The sequence below is a fragment of the Sesamum indicum genome, linkage group LG3, assembly GCF_026168435.1.
Source record: "Sesamum indicum cultivar Baizhima isolate 11 linkage group LG3, ASM2616843v1, whole genome shotgun sequence".
NCBI classification, from domain to species: domain Eukaryota; kingdom Viridiplantae; phylum Streptophyta; class Magnoliopsida; order Lamiales; family Pedaliaceae; genus Sesamum; species Sesamum indicum.
The window spans coordinates 20,145,037-20,160,501 of NC_142659.1; the positions used below are offsets into that span (position 1 = coordinate 20,145,037).

Below are 15,465 nucleotides of genomic sequence, written 5' to 3' on the forward strand. Positions count from 1 at the left end.
ACCTACTTATCTTCTTACGCGTAAATCTAATCACATCACTGCGTCCGGACAATGGAGAGAGATTTGGGAAAGAAGATGAAGATGTTTCCTTTTAGGAAAGGGACAAAGGTGTCCGTGCTTCAAGTACTAAATTACGTACCTTTTCTCAAATTAATTACCAAAATACCTCTTAATTGTGCTCTCTCTCCACTCACTTTCGCCCTTCTTGTAATTACTTCTTCCCAAATATCTACAACATGTGTATGTAGGGAAATAAGTGTTCCAAGCTTGCGCACCATCAAACTTACAGGCTACTATATATGGTCCGATGGTTTTATTATTGATTATTAGGTAATTATAATGGGCTATTATGAAATTTATTATAATTATAAATATATTTGATGTAGGTCGCTTAAAATTAGGATTTATGGATCGGGGTCGCAAGGTCGGATCGCCTGGTCGTGATCGCTAAATCCTTTTCTTTAGCTACCTGGAGTGGATCCTGAGAGCACAGCAAACGTTAGACTAGTCGAGAGGCCCTCGGCGATGGCCCTCCGATGCTTAAGTTAGAAAAAGTGGGGTCGAAAATGAGATTGAATTAGAGCTTTAAATATGGCGGTAAAAAGAAGTGCTGAAAACGTATTTGAAATATCATAAATGAGGGTATTTATACTTGTACGGTACACTCTGTATGTGCGACACGTGGCCCCAATGAAAGCAGGCCACGTCACCCGCTATCAGACCTGCTACCACCGCTGCTGCACCTGTGCCATGGGGCCCACCTGCACAGTCTTAGGGTGCAGTCATAGGATGTCAGTAATTTGCCAAAAATGGGGGGTATTTATGTAATTATGTAATTTTCCTCATCAATATTTTATCGTTTGAGAATTATAAATATATTTTATCATTTGAGAATTATAAATATCCTTTTTGAGATTAACAGTAGTATATCTCCATATCTTCACACGATTCATTACCACATTTTAATTTTAGAGGATAAAATCGCCAAATCAATTACCAAATTAAGTCCGTACAACCCAAAAGAATTCAGCACAATTTTAGCAAGAAATTAAGAAAAGCCCATTGTTCTGGCCCAATAATACATTGGGCCTATTGGGCCAGTCAAAGTTTCAGAACCCAAGAAGATCGTCGGATCCAACTCTGGAATTCACAGTCTGACAGGTTGGGTCCGACCCGTGATCCAAATATCAGCCAAAAGTGTTGGAAGATAAGCGCGACATCTGAAACCCGTTTATTATCGTTGTGATATTCTTGGTGAAGCATTTGTGTGGGGTTTAAGGGAGTGAAAGACCTCTGTTTCTGTTGATAAACCCTACATCCGGATGTGAATTCCCATGGCCATTTCAAGTGGCCTCGGATACTCTCGACTTCCATGTTTGCATCTCCGCCCTCCCCTCCGCCGCTACTTTCTCCAGGTCAATCTTTGTCTTTACTTTTTCTTCTTTTTTTCTTGTAGAAGAAATTAAGTTCATTGTGTTTGTGTAAATGAATTTGTGTTTTTCCTGCTTCAGGTAAGGCTGGGATATGCTGCTGCAGTTGAAGCATTTGATGGTACCGAGAGTGAGAAGGGCAAGTGAAAATCAACCCCCCTTTTTTCCTTTTTTTTTTTTTGGGGGGGGGGGGGGGGGGAGGGTTTGTTTTCATGTTTTTTTAGTTAAGCGGAGACAAAGCAAGTGCAAAGATTTACTTTTTCTTTGTCCTTCTGATCTGTTTTTTGTTAATTCTTTTTTCTTTTAACGTGCAGTGGTTGATAGTGTGAGTGGTGCTGATGTATATGGAAGGGTGCCGGAGTGGAAGAAGTTGAACTCCAAGGACCTTGGAATTAGTACTTCAAAAATTTCAAGACCTACAAGAGTGGTTCTTAATTGTCTTAAAAGAAGAGGTATGTAAGACACATGCGCGCATGATGTGTTGTTTTTAACGTTGCTTCCAGTTTATTTATCTTCCTTATGTTGGATGCAAAATTACTACTTGAATAGCTAAAAGTGTAGTTTCTGATACTGGAGTACTAATGAAGGAGAATTAATTGACATTTTCCTTTAGTGTGTGTGTCTGAGACATTTTTTTCATTTGCATTGCTTTTTGCTGCAGCATTGTGCTATTTGTTACCTTAGCAATACTGTGTCTAAATCATTTCGTATTATTCTTTTATGATGCTTGGTAAATTTTGGCATCATAAATTTTGTAGAAAGGAGGATTGGTGTAGTGAAATGGTACTTGCTTTTGGCACTCTGAAGTTTAAGTCAATGAAATTAGAGAAAATAATAACTTTCTATAATTTTGTGTGTCTCAAGTTGCGTAGGTGGAGAAACTTCTGTTTGTATTTGAGTTATTCCTGTTGCTTTCAGGTTTTCTTTTGATCATCAAAATTCTGTAGTAGTCTAGTTTAAAGAATCTGTCATCTCTAGAGTTTAACTTATTAATGAATCCAAGCATATTTCCAGTTCTTTTCAGTTAATGGTCCAATTGGCCCATACGAATTTTGCTCATCAATTGTTTTGTAGGCTTTGAAGTTTACCTTGTTGGGGGATGTGTAAGGGATCTCATCTTGAAGCGAATACCTAAGGATTTTGATATAATAACCTCTGCGGAACTAAAAGAGGTAATTCTACATTGTTGCTGCCCTATCATTTTGACATAGATACGATCATTTCTTTAAATATATTGAAGCCCACAATATTACAGAATACTTTTTGATGTAACTGATGGCAAATCTGCCTGTCAGAAAAATTTCAACAAAGGCGTAGCATGTGTTTTTAATCTTGAAGTTATTCGAATCTAGTTTTGCACAGTGTAACATATGTCCTCACTCCTCAGCTTGTTTAAAATGTTCTCATAATGCAAAATGATGCATTGTACTACCTCATATTTCTTTCCAATTTTTTCTTGATTGATAATTGAATCTGTTGGGAAGTTGAGATGTCAGCCACTGCAGAGACTGAACCTTGTCAGAAGAAAGTCATAGCTCCAATATTGAAGTATTTTTAATTATATTTCAGCCCTGTTCCCCCCAAAACAACCGCACCCACCCACCCCAAGAAAAAGTAGGGGGAAAATGCAAAAACAAAAGCGACAGAAATGAAAAGAGAAACCAAAAACAACACATTCTGACTATCTTAACTTGCAGGTGATGAGGACGTTTTCTCGATGTGAGATGATCGGCAAACGTTTCCCAATCTGTCATGTGCACATTGATGATACTATTGTGGAGGTTTGTCCTCCTAACAGAAATTTTTTAAGTCTATAGCTTTCTTGTTTTCTAATCTTGGACTTTAGCCCATTTTGGCCTCTCTCGCTAAAGTTAGTTTTAGTTCATCTATATGCTACATTTCTCTTCTGCACTCTTCTTCATTTCTTCTATCCCTTTCTCCAAGCGATGAATTATTGACTAGTTCTTAGTTTACTAATGTTGAGACAATAACTATTCCTCAATTTTTTCCCACCTTGATCTCCTTTGTCAAATCCACCCATGCTTCATATTTGTCATTGCAGCATCAGGTTAGTTCGCATCATTTGCCAAAATCCAGTTGGACTGCTAGATTTACAAACTTATAGTGACCTTCACAAATGTAACAGGTCTCAAGCTTTAGCACTCGTGCAACAAGGTTTGGCAGGGATTTGACTTTGGATCCTGAGAAGCCTGCTGACTGTGACGAGAAGGATTATGTTCGCTGGAGAAACTGCTTACAGCGGGACTTTACAATAAATGGGTCACTAGTTTATCCTTATTAATTTGATAACTGTTCATTTTAAAACTTGTTCTAGATTTTTCTTTTATCTTGTTTTCATTTTTACTTCTTTTATTTTGTCATCTTTACTATTTAGTCGTTCAACGATTAAATTCATCTTCTCATGGGTTGATGGACGAGAAATTTGCTTGGAAGCATAAAGGGATGCTTTTAACTTCAAATTCATTGTATTATACTACTGAATCTCATTTCTTTTTCTTGTTAATGCAGTTTGATGTTTGACCCTTATGCAAAGTTGGTGTACGACTATACGGGTGGTGTTAAAGATATTAGGAAAGCTAAAGTGTGCATGTATCTCTAAGCTATTGTAAACTTTGAATTTTCTTGAATCTTTCTATTCTGTATGACTTATTTACAGGTCTACTTTTTTATATGAAGGTGCGGACCATAAAACCTGCGAATCTTTCCTTGACTGAGGATTGTGGTAAGTCCTATCTCTTCGTTCTTTGAAAAAACTACTTCAGAATGAATAGATTTTTTGGTCACACTCCGGTGCTTGTATGTATGTCATGTTTCATTAGAAGTGTCAATTATTTATGGCTAAGCTTACTCATGCTGCCCTACTGGTTAATTAATCACCTTGCTTTCTAATTGTGATTCAATTGCGCATTAACTTTGCAGCTCGTATTCTTCGTGCTGTGCGAATTGCTGCTCGTTTGGGCTTTCGTTTTTCAAGAGAGACAGCCCTTGCAGTAAAAAGGTTATCTGCTTCAGTACTACGGCTTGATAGGGTACACCTGGAAGGCATTTCTCCCTCTTTTATGGTCTTTTCAACTGATCAGTATGATATACTGATACTTGTAATTATGGCTTGGTTGATCATGCTTGCAGGGGAGGCTTCTCATGGAAGTCAATTACATGATGGCATATGGTTCTGCAGAGGCCTCCTTGAGATTATTATGGAAGCTTGGTCTTCTGGAAATACTTCTGCCTATTCAGGTAGATTTAGATATTAATATCCCAAGGTTTGACTTGCTAGTCAAAGAATATAATTGGACTAGCTTCATTTTACCATGTTTACATGCTTCAGATTTCCGTCGGTCAAATTATGGAAATTGAGTAGAATAACATTGCTTGCAGGCATCATACTTTGTCCGTCATGGTTTTAGGAGACGTGACAAGCGGTATAACATGCTTTTGGTAAGAGTTTCGGTGCCTGCACAAAATAGAAATAATTTACTAGTTGGATCTTGTTTTCTTTTCCAAGATTCCTTACAAATCTGAGGTGCATATATAATGAAGCTTGTATCTATCAGAGTTAGTTATTTCCATGTGTGTGCTTGTTATGGTTTTGTTACACGGGGAGGTTAAATGTGTCCAGAATGAAAATGTGTTGCTTTGTCTTGCAGTCTTTATTCTTCAACCTTGATAAACTCCTGGCACCTGATAGGCCGTGTCACAATAGCTTATGGTAATATTCTCAGTACTTGTCTAGTTCATCTGGAAATTCAAGTTCCATCAACTTGCTTAAATCTTAAGGTGATCGAGAAGTATGTGATTTTCAGGTTTGCAATCTTAGCATTTCATGAAGCTCTGTCAGAACAGCCAAGGGATCCCCTAGTGATCGCTGCATTTAGCCTTGCTGTCCACAATGGCGGAGATTTACCTGAAGCTTTAAGTATCGCAAGACGCATCAATAAGCAACATGACATAAGTTTTCATGAATTGTTGGAACCTAGGAATCTGGATTCTGATGCCCTATTGGAAGAGGTCATGAGTTTGGCAGCTTCCGTTCGAGCTGCACTTACTCATATGACAGATGAGTATTTTGTCTCCCAGGCAATGGCTAAATATCCCAAGGCACCATACTCGGATCTTGTAAGCACTCACCTGCCTTTTACTCCTCCACAGGTTTTGAACCTTCTTTTTTCCTCCCCCCCCCCCCCCCCCCCGAATGCTTAGAGCAACTGAAGACTCTAAAATCTAAATGTTCTGCAACTTTCTACAAATCTCTGATTTGGTGTCAAGCGAATAATGGAAATTATATTGGGTTTACCTAAGGTAAAGCCAAGCCAAATTTATTTTTTGTTAATCTATAGGAATAAAAGACGTGCATATTGATCTTGTCACTCATTTAATGCGTGTTTTCTTCATTTTGGTCCATTGCGTCAAGTGTCTGGAAAATGGTGAAAATTGTTATACTCTATTTTCATGTCTTGCAGGTATTTTTTCCACTGGCACTTTACTTGAGGGTTTGCAAGATATTTGAATGTGTTGGAGGCGGGAAGGAAAAAGGATTTGTACCAAAGCATGGTAGTAAGATTGATTATGAGTTGTTAGCTATGGGACGTTTAAAGGAAGTCCGCCATGTATTTGCAAGAGTTGTTTTTGACACAATATACCCAATTGACAACAGACTTCAAAAGTGATAGTAAATTCATATTAGGAGAGGAGAAACCCGATAGTAACACATCAAGCTCAGCTGGAAACTATACGCAACACGCCAACACCAAAGGCAGATTGAGGGCTTGGCTTCAAAGGATAGACTATCGGAATGTATACTGTATCATTATCTAAGGCATTATCCTTAGATGTATTACGGCTACTTGTTTTTCTTTTTATTAAGAAAATAAAAAAAAAATAGGATCTCTAATGTTTATAATTGCAATTGGAAGGTTATTTTCATAGGCATCATAGTCATTTAATTCAATTTTACGTCAAGGATAGGATTTCTTTTTGGCTTTCCACTCAACTAGTCCTTGCAAGTAACAGGAAGCTAAACAAAACTGAACCTTGAATAATCATCAAAGTACTGCTTTACAAAAATGTGCATTGCTTAATGAACAAGGCAAACTTATTGGACCTGTATGTACTAAGCTCTCATCTATCAACAACTGCAAAACTGCAGTATACAAACTATCATCTGTCATCAACTGCAAAACTGCAAAAATGTGCTTATGAGAATCACAATGCTACTATTCTGTGTGATTTTGGGTATTAACCCCCATCATCCTAGAAGGCAGTCCACCTTTATTGCTTAAAATTTGAGAGGAGGGACAAAGAAAATTTGTTCTCGTCTACCATCTCTCTCTTCTCACTTTTTTGCAGGAGCAGGACTTCCACCAGTGGTAGGCCTGAAAGAACAAAGGGTTTATCATAATGTCATGGGAAAAACACTTTGATTTCTACAGATTTCTTGTATGCGACAGATTAGGATTATCAAACATGAAAGCTTTGAGTATGTATCAAAATGGAAACTTACAGCCCAACAAAAACTTTGAATGAGTCGTAGATGCCCCATTGTGCTCCGGTAAGAGTACCAATCATGAAAATACGAAGAGGGAGGCCCCGTGTGCACAGACCCAACAAGCCTAGCTTTTTTACAGCCTGGAATGCACACGTACAATCAACAGAAATTTGAAGAAAATTAGCAGTCGTCAACAGATAATGTCATATATTAAGTAACCATTGATACTCACATCACCGGCTGTTGCTCCTTTGGAATTGTTGAGGAAAGATACCAAGTTATCAGCAGGATGCGATACGATAGCACAGAACACCCCAGCCACATAGCCACCAGCAAAACTAACTCCAAGCTGCAAGCCTTTGCTGCACTTGTCTTTTGGGGTTGGAATGGCGTATTTGTAAATGGCCTCAACAATATTCTCAAATGTAGCAAACTTCATCATCGTATCTGCAGTTAATCCATTTGATCATAATTTGTTCTTTAATGTAAGTTCCACTGGTAATGAAGTGTCTCCAAAAATCTAAGTAGCTTGCATATGATTACAGAAATCAGGATAAGTGAAACCACTTTACTTGCAATAAGTTGACACATCAAAACCTAGAAGTTATCAAGCTTTGTTTAGCAAAACTTTGGTGAAGGAAAGCTCATCATTCCAGCTCTAGACAGTATTACATGCATCAATTAAGTATGATTCTCCACTGCAATCCTCAATAGTATGAAGATGACAAGAAAACAAATATGACAGACGTGATGGCAACTTCTCTACAGATAAACATGCACTAAATGCACAGACCAACAATTCACATCAGTTAAGGTTGGGAGAAATCTGAAAATGTAACTATCAGAAGGCTTACATGGAATCTGTCGTCCCCAAAGTGGAACAATCCCCTTGTAAAGCCTGTTGAAAAATATACGTCAACAGAGACTCTATTAAGCAGGACTTTTAGATGGCAAACGACAAACAAATAGTATAACTTAATAAATGCATACGCTGCAGCTCCTTCAGCCTTGACAAACTTAGGAAATCCATCAGCCAAACCTCTGGCAAAGCCAGGTTGAGTTTGGACTCGAACCTTAACGGCTTCAAATGGGCAGAGGCAAATATCAGCAATAACTTCAGCAGATGCAGATCCTGCAAGGTATATTATTGTCTTGTATTTGGCTGCATTCTCAGGACCAGCAATGTCGGAGTAGTACTTCTTGAAGAACTCATAGAATCCAAACTTGCATGCTCCTTGTGCACTGTATCCAAGCAGGGTTGGCACCCAACCTCTGAAGAAACCCTTGACTCCCTGCTCCTTAAGCAGAACACCGAAACCAGAGCTAATGTTCTTGTACTTTGCAGGATTAATCTGAAAAAACAGAGGAGATATAATTTGATGTACGAGCAATAGGTATGCACCGACTCTTGGAAAAACTCCTTTTATGCCTTTTTATGACAAAAGATATGACATTTTGGTTGTTATTTTGCACAACTTCAGCTAATGGTAAGCCGTGCAACATTCAACAACATTAAACTTATTAACATCATTGTACCTAGACCTTATTATTCATCTTGCATATCATCATTCTATAATTGTATGGTCAATCTTGATGTCAAATAGTGCAACTTGTTATCATGTATTGGTTCTTCAATTACCATTGTATGACAAGGCACACATATGTACAAGTAGAACTACTTATATGTTGAGAAATTTCCACATATTTGCTGTTTGTTTCTGAACATCTCTTGCAATTGCTTTGGCTTCCGGGTTGATGGTCACGAATTTCTTCCATAAACTCAGCACATTCTCAATAGAAACAAGATACAGGCCAATGGAAACAAGACAATCTCTAATATACTTTCATTCAAGATACAATGCTTAGAAAATGGACATCTAGGTAAACTAACATTCGTATAAATCTATGTGAATTTGATATACATATATATCATACTGTCAAAATATATCTACCACTTATATTTTAAAGAATCAATAAGATCGTAATAAAGAACGACCATATATTGTCATAGATGCTGAAAAATGATGAAGCTTGTGCACTTGACACAGTTAGTCGTTAGTATATAATCTCTTCAAATCAATCTAAATCATATATCATTGAATGTTAACCAAACAGATGAGCAGAAAAAAACACATGTTTTTACATTTCAATTACCAACAATGGTACAGGATTGTCGTTTTTCACAGAAAATACAACACATCTTATTCCTGACGATCCAAACAAATTACCAAAGCATCATGAATTTCCAATACAACACATCACTAACAAGAAAAGTGTCTTCTTTAGCTTTACATGATGAGTTTCATTTCTCCTTTTATTTGATGAAAAATGAAAAACAGAACAGTGCAAATAGTCACCCTGTCAAAAGTTTCAACTATAACAATCCCAAATACAACATCTTTCGTAAAGATCATACAATCAGTACTATCCCAAACTGTAAAGATGAAACACATACAATTGCCAGTACTAAAAATGCTAAAACTATATAAACTAACAAATTGAAATTTCACTTAACCTGCATGTTGCACTTGACAAGATCAAGTGGAGTGACGGCCATGTGAGTGAGCCCACAGCTCAATATTCCCCCGGCTGTACACGCCGCGTAGAACGCCGGCGAGAACATCTTTATCCCGCTCTCGTTCGGCGCCGGAATCATGAAATTCCGCCCGATCCCCTCCGCCGAGTGCTGCGGCGCTGCAGTTGAATCCGACCACCCGGATGGATTATTCACTCTCGGCATCAAATTCTGCTCCAAATTCACCATCCTTACAGAGGAAGAGTAAAGAAAAGTTGGGATCAAAGATTGTCGTGATGGGGTCTCCGGGATTGCCATTTTCTTGAATTTTTGTTTCTTCTTTTTCGCCGAAAGTGCTTCACAGCAATAATGTGTGTGATGAAGAAGAAGGATCGAAGTTCCTTCAATTTATGTGACAAAAAAGAAAGATGAGAGAGAGAGTAAAAGAGAAAAGACGGGAGTCCGAGGAAATGGGAATGGTCGGAAATGGGTGCGGTTTCAAAGGGCAGCAACAGTGTGTCAGCATCTCCTTCCTTTTCGCGCTCTTTTCGAACGTTACCCTGTCTGTTTATTTAGTCTTGTTTGGCTAATACTTTCATTTCCGTTTCCTATTTTTGCCATTTATTTCTTCTTTTTTTTTTTTGTATAAATTACATTTGACATTCGAACTATATTATTTTCACACTTTATCAACTAAATTTTTTTTAAGTTAACTTACCATTTTAACTTTACAAAATTTGCACTTTGTCATTCTGACTATTTCTTGATTGATTCTGTTGAAAAAATATTATATGCACTACATATATAATATTTAAAAACAATATATGGTTAAAATATTACATGTGCCGTGCATGTGATATTTTTTCCAGCAAAAAAGAATTGACTATAAAATGGTGATATGTGACAAAGAGCAAATTTCACAAAATTGAGATGATAAATTGAAAAAAAAATATTAAATGTCAAAATATAAAATATATGTTGAAGTGGAAATATGTAATTTATACTTTTTTTAATAGATAACCTCATTTCCTATTTTTAAACATTAAAGATCAAATTGAATTTTTATTTTTAAATATTATTGCATCTTCTATTCTATTTAGGATATACACGTTACTTGTATAAATCTTTCTCTATATAAAATAGATGTTGTGATTTTTTGTACACTTTGTGTTTATATATAATTATAGTTAGACCTCTTCTAAAAATGCTAAATTATATTTTCTTCCAAAAAACTTTTAAAAATACAGTTCCACTCCCTGCAAAAGAATCTCGATTTACACTTGACCCCCTTTCGTTTGGTTTGAATGGAAAATACTAACGTACAGAAAGAAAAATATATAGATTTTTAATTTTATCACTCATTTAACATCATATGTATATTTTTTTTGCTAATGTGGGGTTAACATCATTATATTTTTCCTTCATAAGTACAAAATTAGCACATAAAAATATTAAATGAGAGGTAAAATTAAAATTTTAGGCAATTCTTTCTGCTAACATCAACATTTTTTGTCAAAATCCAAATAAAACAGGATCAGGTGTAAATAATGAATACTTGTAGAGGTGTAAGTGTAATTTTAAAATTTTTTTGGGAAAGTGTAATTCGCATTTTTAGAGGGAGTCTAAACATATAACCTTAAATTAAATATATAGTAAATGCTATATTTGGTCCCTTAAGTTTTCGTTTAAAATTACTTAGTCCCTTAAATTTTCGTTTAAAATTACTTAGTCCCTCAAGTTCATTTCTTGACTTTAGCATCCCTAAACTTTAATTTTTGTCTCAATTTGGTCCCTCTAACCATTTCTCGACGAAAATGTTGCTAGAATTTGACTTTTTGGTGGATAAAATAGTTAGTTTGATTTTGTCACTTTAGTTCCTTAAGTTTATGAAATTATCAAATTAGTCCTTTTTTAGAAAGAATTTTTTTTTATATATTTTTATATGGTATGATGTTATTATCTTGTATGAAAAATGAAAATTTTGAACTCTTTGTGAACATAACATTAAATATTGCTTAACTTATAATAAAATAGCCTCTTTTTTTTTTCAAAAGTGACAAAAAAATATCAAAATTATAAATAAATTTATTAAACTTATCTAATCCAAAAAATATTTTTTAAAAAAAATCTAAGTTGGTTCTTTAATCTTAGGAGTTAGAGATATGTCATATAAAATTATATTTTAACAAAGTTATCAAATATTAACAGCTACGATTTTGAAAAAAAAGAAGTTGGTGGAATGCACTTTTAATTAGATTATTTAGTGGATGTTAAATATATATATAACTCACATTAAGAGGTTTTCTAAATATATAGTCTCATTTTATAGAAAACCTCCTAAAATAAATTTTATACATATGAAATTCATCAAAAAATCTATTTAAAAAGCATAATCTACCAATTTTTTATTCGAAAATCCAAATATTTAATAAATATTGTTGAGGTTTAATATTTTTAGACTTATCTTTAACTTTTGAAATAAAAAATTACTGACTTAGGTTTTTTTTATTACATTTTCATATTAGATAAATTTATAAAATTTATTCATAATTTTGTTTTTGTCTAACCACTAAAAAGAGAGACTATTTATTTTAAGTTAAGCAATATTCACAAGAGTTCGAAATTTTTATTATTTACATAAGATAATTACAATATATTAACATAAAAAAGTTATTTTTTCGTGTAAAAAAAGATTAATTTGATAATTTTATGAGCCTAAGGGACTAAAGTGATAAAATAAAACTTATTCACCATTTTATCCCTCCAAAAGATTCAAAATATGGCCACATTTTAGTCAGAAAATGGCAAGAGAAATCAAATTGAAACAAAAACTAAAGTTTAAATGCTAAAAAGCCAAGAAATAAACTTAGGGAACTAAAGTGATTCTAAACAAAAACATAAAGGACAAAATATAGTATTTACCCTTAAATAAAAAATACAACAAACTTTAGAATAAAATTTAAAATATACAGAACACATCTTGAGGGTTCAATAATCTGTTTTTTGTTGGTTATCGACTAGATAGTCACCGATTTACAACGAGTTTGTTGGAGATATTTTAGCATGATGTGTCCCAATGTATTGGCAACGTGTACGACGTGCCCACCTAGTTGTTTGATAACGTGACTAATAATGGATTTGCTTCTTGAACCTACCAGTTTATTAAATATAAAGAAAATGATTTTATGGGTTTTACATACCTGTTCATAGGTCAGCTTATTTTGGGACCAATTGGACTGACGGGCATCCCTTGGATCAATACAAGAAATGTAAAGAGGTTACCACTTTTAATTAAATTTTGGGTAAAATTATTAGTACACTATCTAATTAGTATAAATTTTATACAAACACCGCTTCAAGAGTCCTATAAGCTCTTTTTGTCTATATAAATAAAATTAGGTGTTTGTTGTTCAGAAGAAAAAACAAACATTTAAAGAGCAATCTTCTACTTTCCAAACAAAAGCACGAAAAAAAAAAAAACTCCAAAAAACTTTGCTAGTCTTTTTCGATCTTCTCCAATAAGTTTCAGATTCAAATGTAAGAGAGTATATTATTTAGTTCTGACCTCATCTCTAGCTGCATGATTATGAAACTTATTGTGTTTTGATTCCTGCAATAAAATAAGATCTTTTTATTTTATTTTTCAAGATTATAGCAACATATATATATATATATATCAATCTATTTCAAATTCATTAAGTACAAAAATTTAAAATTACCTCTACAATCAAGTCCATAACTCAAATTGGTCAATGATTAGGCTCATTGGTCTCTACACTTTGCATATTGACAAACTTTTCCAATCTAATTTATAGGCAAGTGATAGTAACTATTGGGGGGGGGGGGGGAGGGGGGTTGGGGGGCATTCTTTTAAGTCTCACCTACCCAATTAAATTTGGTTCTCCTAGCTAGATATATAGACTCTAGCCCATAATTATGATTTAAAAAAAATAGTAATATATGTCTTCAAATTATGTCTATGTGGTATAACTAATCTAAAGTTTCTTTAGTAATTGATGGGCAACATTTTGGTTGAAATCTATCAAAATTCTTTTTAATTTAAAGCAATATCATACCATTCTTATTGTACATATGAGACTAATATATTTAATTGCGCCAAAAAATATTTCATTTTGATTTGTTAAATTTTTTTAAATAGTTCTGTTTTATTTTGTGTTTCTTATTATTATTATTTTTTTCTAAAGTGAAAGCGATGGAACTAAGCGAAAAAAATATTTTATTTTGATGTTAAGTCTTTTAAGTAGTTTTGTTTTGTTTTGTGTATTTTATTTTTTTGAAAGTAAAAGCGATTGACTATTATTTCTTTTTATATAAGTCGATTATCAATATTAAGTATATATACTATTAAAGAGATGAATGACACGTACTATTAAAGTAGAATAACGTTCCACACATCAGTGGAGTTCAAACCCATGACATTAGAATCATAGTGCATCAACTTCGCCAATTGAACTAAGCCTCATCGGCTTAAGGTAATTTCATTTTGTTGTTTGGACAACATCGACGTAATATGTTTGTCTAACTAAACAATACAAGAATATTACTAATATTTTTATCAACAGTAACAATGACCAGAAAAATAGTAGTTAAAAATATATTTTTAAGGCATTTTAAATCTTACAAATACTGATAAAACATTAATTAGTCAAATGACATATTCTATTTTTCAAAAATTAAAAGTACTGACAATTATTCATTCATTTAGTGAGCATAAAATTTAACTGACATTTTAGGGAGCATAGTTTGAGTCTCCGGTCATGTAAGAATTTTACTTTGATACTAAAATTGAAAATTTCTAAAAATTTTATCACAATCGAAACAGACATAAATTATAAAAATCTCGTAACTCTCTGAACTTATAATTATATTATCACATTAAAATATAAATTATAAAAAAGTATTTATCAAGTTCATACTTATAAAATCACAAATTTTCAATTTTAATTAGAGTAAATTATATTTTGCCATTTGAACTATGCTTGTCTTTATATTTAGGTATCTATTTTTTTTTGTGTCAACTTAACATTTTAATTTTGTGAAATTTGCACTTTGCTACATATGATCATATTTTTGTTGATTTTTTCTGCTAGAAAAACATCACATTCTGTGCATATATGAAAAATATGACATCACATAACCCTTAAATATCATATGTGCGGTGCATGTGATGTTTTTCGACAAAAAACTTGGTGACAAAATAGTTATAAATGACAAAGTGTATATTTTTGTGTAGTTTAGATGGTAAGTTGATTAAAAAAAATTAGATACAAATGCGTAAAAACGATCATAGTTCAAATGATAAAACGTAATTAACACTCTTAATTATTAGTCCAAAAATTCAAAATTCTTATATATCTCAAACATCTAAGTTATAAAAAGCGATAATTACTCCTGAAGTTTGATATAATTACACATAGACCCTTTATAATTTAGAAAATTAGATCTAATACCCGTAGGTTTACTTTCGTATAATAAATAGGTCAAATCCTTAGTGAAATTTTACTGAATTTATTGATATTAATAAAAATATTGAATGAAAATTGATATTTGCACTCAATTGACTTATTATTGATTTAGTGCAGGCCAAACAATTTTTTCCAACTAAACAACTCCCATAACAATGAAAATATACCTTATGTGCATGCAATAACGTGAGAAGATATATGAGAATAATTTGATCATTAATATATTTACTTAACCTGTAATAAATCAGTAATAAGTCAACAGAGACTAAATATATATATTTTTATTAATATTAATAAATTTGATAAATTTTAACCAACGAAAAGACTTAATTATTATCCAAGCAAACTTAAGAGTGTCAAATCTCAAATTATAAAAAATTTATGTACAATTGTACCAAATGTGATGGGATTCTTGCATATAATAATAGCAGTGACAATAAATACAATTTTGACATTATTCATATTTCATGTTTGGCACCCAAAATTATATGTGTTGAGGTCACACGCATGGTTTCGACCAATGAGATG

At 33.4% G+C, this 15,465-nt stretch overlaps 2 protein-coding genes across 3 annotated transcripts; one reads left to right on the forward strand and one right to left on the reverse strand.

Annotated features, from left to right (window-relative positions):
* Positions 1-1,248: 1,248 nt before the first annotated feature.
* LOC105158182 (tRNA nucleotidyltransferase/polyA polymerase family protein) lies at positions 1,249-6,380 on the forward strand. Of its 2 annotated transcripts, none has more exons than XM_020693025.2 (14): positions 1,249-1,415; positions 1,512-1,569; positions 1,745-1,882; positions 2,505-2,602; positions 3,128-3,211; positions 3,577-3,710; positions 3,960-4,032; positions 4,128-4,173; positions 4,371-4,480; positions 4,581-4,688; positions 4,830-4,889; positions 5,099-5,160; positions 5,255-5,600; positions 5,912-6,380. In XM_020693025.2, the coding sequence occupies exons 1-14, from the start codon at positions 1,335-1,337 to the stop codon at positions 6,116-6,118; spliced, it is 1,605 nt and encodes a 534-aa protein (XP_020548684.1). In that variant the 5' UTR covers positions 1,249-1,334; the 3' UTR covers positions 6,119-6,380. The 2 variants fall into 2 exon arrangements, with proteins under 2 accessions (XP_020548684.1, XP_011073135.1); XM_011074833.3 differs by having other exon boundaries at positions 1,250-1,415; positions 5,255-5,567.
* Positions 6,381-6,497: 117 nt separating this feature from the next.
* LOC105158183 (mitochondrial phosphate carrier protein 3, mitochondrial) lies at positions 6,498-10,005 on the reverse strand. The gene is made up of 6 exons (XM_011074834.3): positions 9,452-10,005; positions 7,927-8,288; positions 7,791-7,834; positions 7,169-7,383; positions 6,952-7,076; positions 6,498-6,823 (listed from the first exon to the last, which is right to left on the reverse strand). The coding sequence occupies exons 1-6, from the start codon at positions 9,767-9,769 to the stop codon at positions 6,784-6,786; spliced, it is 1,104 nt and encodes a 367-aa protein (XP_011073136.1). The 5' UTR covers positions 9,770-10,005; the 3' UTR covers positions 6,498-6,783.
* Between the last annotated feature and the right edge of the window lie 5,460 nt (positions 10,006-15,465).